Source organism: Phyllobates terribilis, unplaced genomic scaffold, assembly GCF_046119375.1.
Source record: "Phyllobates terribilis strain yellow unplaced genomic scaffold, ASM4611937v1 Scaffold_4__5_contigs__length_816908805, whole genome shotgun sequence".
In the NCBI taxonomy this organism is placed as follows: domain Eukaryota; kingdom Metazoa; phylum Chordata; class Amphibia; order Anura; family Dendrobatidae; genus Phyllobates; species Phyllobates terribilis.
Genome location: NW_027362764.1, coordinates 362,841,750 through 362,852,717, shown reverse-complemented (window position 1 = coordinate 362,852,717; position 10,968 = coordinate 362,841,750). Strand labels below are relative to the sequence as shown.

The window sequence follows — 10,968 nt, the reverse complement described above, 5'->3', positions numbered from 1 at the left end:
TTGGCCCTTTTGCCTTCACTGGGCGGTCCAGCTCACCCCAAACCATCTCGATTGGGTTAATGTCTGGTGACTGTGGAGGCCAGGTCATCTGGCGTAGCACCCCATCACTCTCCTTCTTGGTCAAATAGCCCTTACACAGCCTGGAGGTGTGTTTGGGGTTATTGTCCTGTTGAAAAATAAATGATGGTCCAACTAAATGCAAACCGGATGGAATAGCATGCCGCAGCAAGATGCTGTGGTAGCCATGCTGGTTCAGTATGCCTTAAATTTTGAATAAATCCCCAACAGTGTCACCAGCAAAGCACCCCCACACCATCACACCTCCTCCTCCATGCATCACTGTGGTAACCAGGCATGTAGAGTCCATCCGTTTACCTTTTCTGCGTCGCACAAAGACACGGTGGTTGGAACCAAAGATCTCAAATTTGGACTCATCAGACCAAAGCACAGATTTCCACTGGTCTAATGTCCATTCCTTGTGTTCTTTAGCCCAAATAAGTCTCTTCTGCTTGTTACCTGTCCTTAGCAGTGGTTTCCTAGAAACTATTTTACCATGAAGGCCTGCTGCACAAAGTCTCCTCTTAACAGTTGTTGAAGAGATATGTCTGCTGCTTGAACTTTGTGTGTCATTGACCTGATCTCTAATTTGAGCTGCTGATAACCTGCGATTTCTGAGGCTGGTGACTCGGATAAACTTATCCTCGAAAGCAGAGGTGGCTCTTGGTCTTCCTTTCCTGGAGTGATCCTCATGTGAGCCAGTTTCTTTGTAGCGCTTGATGGTTTTTGCAACTGCACTTGAGGACACATTCAAAGTTTGCCAAATTATCCTATCACCCATGACAGCACCTACAACGAGAGAGGGAATCCGCCCTTCCAGGACAGGAAACCTACAGAATAAAAGGGCGGCGCCTCTCCACCACCTCAGTTGGTTTCCTGTCCTTGAGGGGGAACCTTGTTAAAATGAGGATTTAGGCTTTCAGTTTGTGTCCTTCCATTCAGATGTTAATGAGCCTTAAGGCTTTATGGAGGGTTATAGTATTTAGGACAACTCTCATATCGAAGGAAGAGGCATTGACAAGAGTTTACCTCAACTATTTCGGGATTATGGGCAAATCTATCGAGTGCTGCAGAACTCACTGGGCATTGAGTAAGAGTTGTGGTCTCCCAAGGTAGAATAAGGAGTCCTGCTATATGTCAAAATTAATAAGCAGTCTGGCCACAACTCTGAACAAGGCAATATTGCTGTTAATAACTAATCTGCTACATTCCAGTAGTAGCATGGTCACGGGTACACACCCGTGGGCTGCCTCTAAAGACCCGGTTCCTCTAACCTAAAGAAGCTTTGGGCAGTATATAAGAAAGCTCCATTCATCTATACATGGTCACCATGTAAAGGTCTTTTCATACAATAGAGTAGCTTTATCTTACATAAACCATTATGGAAGAACTCTGCCAAGATCCCTAATGACACTTATGTCTAATCAGTTCAGATGGCGAAGTCTCACCTTTTATCTTTAACAGCACCTCATATAAAGAGGAAGAGAATTGCAAGTGGACCTTATTAGCCATAGACTACTGGAACAGTGTCCAACCTTCATTGAATAAGCAAGGAATGTGAAAGTGAGCTTTGGATCTAGGCCCATTTTCAGCCCAAAGATGGCACCCTGGGATCTGAATCCAGTGCTTACAGCTGTAACAAGCCTTCGCTTGAACCCATGGATTCAGGGTCTTCACAATAAAGACTATTATCCCGGTGGCCCTGACTTCAGCATGGTAAGTTAGTGACATTCAAGCTTTTTCGGTTAATCCTTTGTTTATACAGATCCTAGAAGATGGGTCTGTTCCGGAGCTACTTTATCTTCCGAAGATAGCTTCCAATTGCCATAGAAGTCAGGAAATTGTGCACACTACTTTCTGTGCTAATCCGGGGAATCCATGGCAGAACAATAAAAAAGCGGATGTCCCCATCAAGCATTATGTAAGGTTGCGATTCAGTCTTCACCTTGCACCTTCTATAGACACTATAGGCTTGATCTGGGATCTTCTGCTGTCCTTTCCTTTAGGAAAACTGTTCTGCAGGCTGTGGTCCCACCCTAACTTTAAAGTTATTTCTCTGTAAATCTCTCGTTGTAGGTGCTGTCATGGGTGATAGGATAACACTAAATTACTTACAGGTAATGTGTTTTTCCTGAACCCGTGACAGCACCCTTATATTCCCTCCCATCACTGGTAGAAGTTGATCACTTCATTTCCTTCATGGTGGTGTGTAGAAGGAAAAATCATGGGATATATAACTATTAAGTAGTGTCCTCTCATGCTCTGTAAACGACTGAGGTGGTGGAGAGGCGCCGCCCTTTTATTCTGTAGGTTTCCTGTCCTGGAAGGGCGGATCCCCTCTCTCGTTGTAGGTGCTGTCATGGGTTCAGGAAAAACACATTACCGGTAAGTAATTTAGTGTTTTTCGGACTGACTGACCTTCATTTCTTAAAGTAATGATGGCCACTCGTTTTTCTTTACTTAGCTGCTTTTTTCTTGCCATAATACAAATTCTAACAGTCTATTCAGTAGTACTATCAGCTTTGTATCCACCAGACTTCTGCACAACACAACTGATGGTCCCAACCCTATTTATAAGGCAAGAAATCCCACTTACTAAACCTGACAGGGCACACCTGTGAAGTGAAAACCATTTCTGGTGACTACCTCTTGAAGCTCATCAAGAGTGTGCAAAGCAGTCATCAAAGCAAAAGGTGGCTACTTTGAAGAACTTAGAATATGACATCTCCGTAGCAGAAGGGAAGGAAGGGAGACACAGATCCATTACTAGTGAGTAGGCGGAGCCCCACAGGATAGTTCACCTCAGATTAGAAAACGTGACGACCGGCCCCTCCAGCTTAGGCTCCTCCTACTCCCATGTCCTTCAGTTTAAAATTTGAGGTCGCAGAGGATAGTCGCTGCCTTTGCAGCTCCTCATTAGAATTTTTTATTTTACATTCCCGGAGATCTGGACCCCCCGTGGTCTATAGGTCTCAGGGGGTCTTGGCGCTGCTGGGACCCCTGACCCTCCCCTGGCGAATCTGCGTACCCCCTAAGGAGGTCCGCGCAGAAGCCTGCCGGCCCCGGGGGATACAGGGCGCTCCCTGGCGGAGACGCACACCGCTTCTGTGGGGTCCCTGCGCGCTCTGCCATGGGGGGGAGCAAAGGGCCACAGCACCACACATACCTGGGGGTCCCTGTGGCGCTCAGCTGGGTAAGTGCTCATCAAGTTCTGAGAGCTTCAGCGGCTGCTGCGGCAGCCGCTCTTACTGTACAGGTGGTGACTGGAGTTTTGTCCGTTACAGGGGATGTCACCGCTGCATTCGGCGTTTGGAGATCTCTCTGATAGCAGGGGAGCAGGGACGGGGGAGCGCTGGCTCCGTTGGTGTGCGCGGCGGGGGGCGTGGCTTCGCGCTTCTCTGCTGCCTGTCACTTATCCTCAGACAGGAAGCGCCCGGAAAGCGCGCGCTGGAGCTGTCCGGACCCTTCTTCTTCTTCTCCCGGGTTTCGGCCGGCATCCATTACCACGTGCAGCGCCTCCTGCTCCCTGCTCCCCGCTCTCTACACCTCCCCAGAGAAGGGCAGTCATCGCGGCCAGCTGGTGAGTCACTTCTGCCTTTTAAAGCAGAAGGTTCCGTTTGCTCACTATTGCAGCGCAGAGCATCTTACTGCTGGCCTGTTAAGGCAGACAGGGTGTGCTATATCCGGCGCTGCTATCTCCCTGCTGAGGAGGCTCTGGGACTCACACACCTCTGTCCTTTTTAGGCAAAGGTGTATTGCGTGGTCTGCAGCATTAACCCCTTATGAGGGCTCTGGCCTCATCAAGGCAGTTAACCTGTTCTGGAGTGCATGCTTCTGGGATCAGAGGGCACATCTCCCTAGTCTGTCAGGTTAACTTTTGCTCTGCAGGCAGCTGGGGTAGCTCTCTCCCTCTAAGGAGGAGCTTTAACCCTTCAGTGCTTGGTGATTTTTTTGTGAGGAACAGGCTGTGGTAGCGGAATCACACTTCCTCGGTTACTGTACCCATTGTAAAGGGTTATTACCGCCTTATCCGCGACGCTCGCAACTGTGTGGGGGCATGTCGGATCAGGGACCAGGGGGCGCGGACCTCTCTCCCGGTCCACTTCAGGATCGGTCACGCGTATCTGACACGCCGGGGTCTTCGACGGCGTCAGGTTCGACACTGGTCGGGGGTCTCAGTGATGTTAAAGTGGAAGCACTCACACGCTCCATTGACAGTCTGTCGGACCTCCTGGGTCATTGGGTATCAGCTAAGTCCCAACCGACGTCACGAGGCAAGAAGCGCCACAGGCCTGTGGTGGCGCCGTCTCCTCCGTGCAGTGCGTCGAAGGCTTCGGAATCACTGACAGACTCTGCTGGTGAGATTTCCGATTCTGATGTAGAGGATCGGCAGGGTCACTCTGCTTCGCTTTCGTGCTGCGTGGAAGCTTTTATTGGGGCTATGCGGGAAGCGTTACAGCTGTCTGAAGAGGTGACGAGGCGCCCTGGCAAGTCGGCCCGGCTGTATCAGGAGTCGCGTCGGGCTCGTTCGACGCTGCCGGCGCACGATGAACTTAACGAGGCGGTGGAGAAAGAACGCCTGTGTCCGGATAAACGCTTCCAGGGGATGCGTTTTTTTGATGCCCTGTACCCCTGCTCCACGGAGACTATCGCTAATTGGGTCCCCTCGCCTGAAGTGGACGTGCCATTGTCTCAGCTGAGCAAATCCTCTTTGCTTCCTGTTAAAGGGAAGGCGAGTCTACAGGACCCGCTGGACAGAAGGACGGAGTTAGCGGCGAAGTCCATCTACGAGGCCGCGGGTCATGGATTCCGAGCTGCCTTGGGGGCCATGTGGGCTGGTGAGGCTTCTCTGCGGTGGTTGGATCAGCTGCGGACGGCGTGGCAAGATGGGACTCCGCTGTCTCAGGTGGAAAGGCTTTTCCAGCTGTTGGAAGAGGCGGCCCGATATGGCAGGGACGCAGTGCTGGACACTACTTCGGTTCTGTCCAGGGCTCAATCCTCGGCCGTCAGTCAGAAGAGCACTGTGGCTAAAACAGTGGACTGGAGACGCGGTATCCAAACAAGGTTTGCCGAGTCTGGCGTACAAGGGCGGTCAGCTTTTTGGTTCGGACCTCACGGAGCTGATTGCCAAGGCCAAGGATTCTGCTTTGCCGCAGTGGAAAGCAGCGGCTTCTACGTCTGGCAAGTCAAGTGCCGGTAGTGGTCGTCAGCCCTTTCGGCCCAGGGGACGGTTCGGTCAGCCCTCTTGGAGATCGGGTCGTCCCTCGTCTTCTGGAAAGACCATCCAGAAATCCCGTACACCCTGGAAACAACATTTCCGTCAGGACAAACGGGAGGTTGACAAAAAGCCCGCTAAGGCGGACTGACGCCAGGAACCCTCTCAAGGGCTCTCGGGTGGGAGGTCGTCTGCTTCAGTTCGGGTCGATTTGGGCGTCCCACGTATCGGACGCCTGGGTAACGCGGGTTATGTCTGCAGGCTATTTAATAGAGTTTCATTCTCGACCCCGGGACAGGTTTAGTCAGTCACGCATCCCGTCCGAGCCCAAGCTGGCTGCCGCACTGCTGCGGGAGGTCGACTCTCTTCTGCAGCAGGGTGTGGTGGTTCCGGTTCCCGCCGGAGGACCGGGGAAGGGGGTTTTACTCCAACCTTTTTGTGGTCCACAAAAAGGAGGACAAGTTTCGCCCCGTTCTGGACCTCAAGGAATTGAATGTTCATGTCCGGAGCCGGAAATGCCATATGGAGTCTCTTCGCTCTGTCGTGGCGGCCCTGTCGCAGTACGATTTCTTGGTGTCGATCGACATCCGCGACGCCTATTTGCATATCCCTATCGGCAGGGCTCACCAGCGATGCCTGCGTTTCGCCATAGATCAGGCCCATTACCAGTTTTTGGCCCTACCATTCGGGTTGGCCTCGGCGCCCAGGGTTTTTACAAAAATTCTGGCGCTGCTCATGGTTCTCCTTCGAAGGCAAGGAGTTACGATTCTCCTCTACCTGGACGACCTGTTAATTGTCGCCCACAACGGAGGAGGCGGTGACAGCTCGCGATCTCTCCCTTCAGCACCTGGAGGACTTCGGGTGGCTGGTCAATTGGAAGAAGTCGTCATTGGAGCCGTCGCAGTCAATTCTGTTCTTGGGGATGCATTTCGACACGGTACGAGCAGTGGTGTCCCTGCCTCCGGACAAACAAGCAAACCTTCGTCACCATGTCCAGGATATGAGGTCGGCGATGGCTATGTTCCTTCGGAAGTGTATGCGCCTTCTGGGTCTGATGGTGGCGGCAATGGAAGCGGTACCATTTGCACAATTTCATTCCCAGGGTCTCCAAAATCTTATTCTGACCTGTTGGGATCGATCGCCGGCTTCGCTAGATCGCTGTGTCGGTATCTCCCGCAGGGTGCGAGAGTCTCTTGGATGGTGGTTACGTCCGGAGGCTTTATCCCTGGGAAAATCCTTCCTCCTCCCGCGGTGGTCGGTCATTACCACTGATGCCAGCCTGACTGGCTGGGGGGGGGGGGTTTGGAACGATCTCTGGGTTCAGGGTGTCTGGTCGTCAGAAGAGTCGTCTCTGCCAATCAACATCCTGGAATTGAGAGCGATATTTCTCTGCCTCCGTCATTGGATGGTCCCCTTGAGCGGTCTGCCGGTCCGGATTCAGACGGACAATGCGACAGCGGTCGCGTATATCAACCATCAGGGTGGGACGAGGAGTTCCAGACTCATGATGGAGGTCTCTCGGATCCTGGTATGGGCCGAGTCCAGGGTTCCAGCCATCTCCGCGATTCACATCCCAGGAGTGCTGAATATCACGGCGGACTTCCTCAGTCGCGAGCAGGTGGATCCCGGAGAATGGAGTCTTCATCCGGAAGTTTTTGCACTGCTGTGCTCCCGTTGGGGGGCTCCCCAGGTGGACTTGATGGCATCCAGGCTGAACGCCAGGATTCCGACTTTCATGTCCAGGTACAGGGACCCGGAGGCTGTGGCGGTAGATGCTCTAGTGGCCCCGTGGGACCAGTTCGAGCTTATGTTTCCACCGGTATCCTTACTTCCTCTGGTGATCCGGCGGATCAAACTCGAACGAATTCCGGCTATTTTGGTGGCGCCGGATTGGCCGCGGAGGGCGTGGTATTCAACGCTGGTATCTCTTCTGGCGGTGCCTCCGTTTCCACTGCCTCTTTGCCCGGACCTGTTAACCCAGGGGCCCATTCACCATCCGGACCTGAAGTCGCTTCGTTTGACGGCTTGGCACTTGAGACCGAGATCTTGACCTGTCGTGGGTTTTCGGCCGAGGTCATTGCCACCTTGCGGGCGGTCAGAGGTCCGGCTACGATTAGGATTTATCACAGAACTTGGTAGGCCTTCTATTCATGGTGTTCTGGATCGTCAAGGAACCCAAGCGTTTTTTTCCATTCCCAACTTCTTGGCTTTTCTGCAATGTGGTTTGGCCAAGGGTCTGGCGGTTGGTACCTTGCGGGGTCAGGTATCTGCACTATCCGTGCTTTTTCGAAAGGCTATTGCCTCGCGCAGGGATGTGCGTTCGTTTTTTTCGCGGGGTTGCACGTCCGTTTCCGCCTCGGAGGGCGTTTGTGGCTCTTTGGCGGCTCAATCTAGTCTTGGAGGCTCTTCAGCATGGGCTGTTTGAGCCTATGGATTCAGCTACGCTTTACTTGCTTTCTTGGAAGGTGGCCTTCTTGGTGGCGGTCACCTCTTTGAGAAGAGTTTCTGAGTTGGCGGCACTGTCTTGCTCGCCCCCTTTTCTGGAGTTCCTCTCGGATCGCGTGGTGCTTCGTACCCGTGGAAATTTTCTGCCTAAAGTGGTGTCGCGTTTCCACGTCAATCAGGACATCGTGTTGCCCTCTCTCTGTCCGAATCCGAAGAATCCAAAGGAGCGAGCCTTGCACTCGTTGGATTTGGTGCGGGCTTTGAAGTTCTATCTTACTATCACGCAAGGGTTTCGGAAGTCGGACTCTCTTTTTGTGATTCCTGCTGGTCGTCGGCGTGGTCAGCGGGCTTCCAAGGATACTATAGCTCAGTGGATACGTTCGGCTATCCTGGAGGCGTACCGGCTCAAGGGCGAGCCTTATCCGGTTAAGGTTCGAGCTCATTCCATGAGAGCTGTTGGTTCGTCGTGGGCTCTTTGTCAGGGGGCCTCGGCAGCGCAGCTCTGCCGGGCGGCTACCTGGTGCTTTTTTCACACTTTTACTAGATTTTATAAGGTGGACGTGAGTGCTTCCGCCGATGCGGCCTTGGGATGTAGGGTCCTGCAGGCGGCGGTGGTTTAGGTTATCTCTTTATCTAGTTTTGGCTCTTGTTGCGCGCTTGTCTAAGTTGTTGGGGTGTTGGAGAGTCTGGCACTATTTCCCACCCTAGAGTTTTGGACTGCTTTGGGACGTCCCACTAGTAATGGATCTGTGTCTCCCTTCCTTCCCTTCTGCTGCTGTAAGACAGATTTTGGGAAGACCTTACCTGTAAAATCCTTTTCAGCGAAGGAAGGAAGGGAGACACAGCACCCTCCCATGGCAGAAGTGTATCTTTGCATTTCCAGATGCTGCGCGACCCCTCTCTGATGGCGGTCATCAGGGCGGGGGTCGGCGCTCTAGGGCTCTGTTCCAGTATTGCCAGCTCATCGCAGTTGTCAGGTCCAGTGAGTAGTGCCTGGGACTGTGTGTTTTTTCTGTTATATGCATAACCTGTTCTCTCGCATTTCTGAATTTTCGGAAGGGGTTGTGTTGTTCCGCTGGTGTTGTCTGCTCTTCCTTAGCTTGTGTACGGACTGGAGAATCATGGGAGTAGGAGGAGCCTAAGCTGGAGGGGCTGGTCGTCACTTTTTCTAATCTGAGGTGAACTATCCTGTGGGGCTCCGCCTACCCACTAGTAATGGATCTGTGTCTCCCTTCCTTCGCTGAAAAGGATTTTACAGGTAAGGTCTTACCAAAATCCATCTATTTTCAGTTGTTTCACACTTTAAGTATATAATTCCACGTGTTAATTCATAGTTTTGATGCCTTCAGTGTGAATGTACAATTTTCAAAGTCATGAAAATACAGACAAATCATTAAATGAGAAGGTGTGTCCAAACTTTTGGTCTGTACTGTATATCTTTTAAATCAAAGGTAGATTGCAGCACCTTTGTTAAAGACATGTATTTAATATTAATATGAAAGTAACATTTTCTGCTTTTTTTCTCCTTGCAGGTTATTATTCATGAGAACGGTAAAGACCAAGTGGTTCCTGGACTGTACGCATGTGGCGAGGCAGCTTCAGCCTCTGTACATGGCGCAAACCGCCTTGGTGCAAACTCCCTCCTAGATTTGGTGGTGTTTGGTCGTGCCTGCGCTCTTAGCATAGCAGAGTCCTGCAAGCCTGGTATGCCTTTGTTTTGTTATTAGTGACTGTTAAAGGACGAGTTCCCTCCAGAAATACCCGTAATTAATGGAGGAACTCTCCTACACCTCTATTGAAGTCCGATATTAATTATTTCCATCAAACTTGATTATTAATAATTAATATCCACTAAGTTATACCTTAACGTTATTTTTGCCTTATACTATATACCAACTGAGACAAAACCATGTACTAATAAAAGGTATTTATTACACACAAGTCTACAGTTAATATACTACTATTTATCACACTAACACAATATACAATAATAATAACAATAGCACTCAAGACTGATATACAATTCTCAATTACCTAATATATTTTCCACCCACGTTACATCGAATAAACAGCCCCCCCGTCTAACATTAACTAACTATCCCTTTGTGTGCAGGGTCTTGTAAGTGAGTAAGGGGATACAGGGGAAGATACTTGGCCAGATCTCCTCATCATGGTCGTCATTGTGTAAGAGAGAGCCACATGTCTCTTGGTGGTCCAGTATCAGAGAGCGCGCCACATGGCTAGCTCTGGGGCTTTTAAGCCCTCCACACAAGAGGAAGTGTCCAGCTTCATGTGTGACAGGAAATGATGTTGTATTCCTTGCCCACTGGCTAAGGTCTTTGTTCATTTACTAGCAAAACCTGTTTTAGCACATAGCTGGAGATTCTGTTGAATCCTACTTCCAGCAGCAAACACACTGCAGTGGGGATAGGGGACGCATGGGGATTGGGCATAAACACATGGGGAGATGTGGGGCCAATATATATATATGTATCTACTAGCATGGCTAGCATTTCAGATACATATATACACGTACAACCTGGGACACTTCCCTTTACAGTGACTAATGCAATGTTTGTATTAAAAATTACTTGGCTGTATAAAAAATGGCTTGCGGAACATTATATCCAATTAAAGTGGGAGAATTCAAATTAAAACCTCTTTACAGAGTCGGAGTCTGTTCTCATTTTGGTGGAGTCTGAGTCGGTATAAAATGGACCGACTCCGACTCCTAAAATATATAATAAATTGGGTGCAGTAGATCAATGTTGTTTGTGGGGAATATTTTTTCATAGGAATTTGGGAAAGTTAAGAAATATCCTATAAATGGCTGTTCTATTCCTGATCTAAGGCTACATTCACACACAGCGTTTTTGCTGCTTTTTTTGAGGATACGTTTTTCAGCTGCAAAAGCAGATCAGCTTTTTAAAAAACCGCATCACCTGAAAGGTTTTTGAGCTCTTAGATAATGTTTTCAATGGCAAAAGCAGATTAGAAAAACTCCGAACAAACTGACGTGCTCATTCTTTGTGAGGATCCGTTTTTGAGCCCGGATCCTCACAAAACAATGTGTCTGAATGTCATATCTTGAAACGCATTGACTTTGCTGGGATGCCCAGAGACACTGCATTTTACTGCAAAAAACGTGAATCATGGCCATAGCCAGCGTAGCCCCCCCCCCCCAGAAGTAGGGGCACGCACCTATCAAAACTCACTTGTTTGCTGCAGTGCTCCTGTCCTGCACTGGCTCC

At 50.3% G+C, this 10,968-nt stretch overlaps 1 protein-coding gene across 1 annotated transcript in view; it reads left to right on the top strand.

Annotated features, from left to right (window-relative positions):
- Window positions 1–10,968, top strand: part of SDHA (succinate dehydrogenase complex flavoprotein subunit A) — a 121,819-nt gene that overhangs the window by 90,479 nt on the left and 20,372 nt on the right. The window contains exon 10 of the mRNA XM_073678451.1: window positions 9,250–9,421. Within this exon, the coding sequence (XP_073534552.1) occupies window positions 9,250–9,421 (172 nt within the window). The remainder of the gene's footprint in view (window positions 1–9,249; window positions 9,422–10,968) is intronic.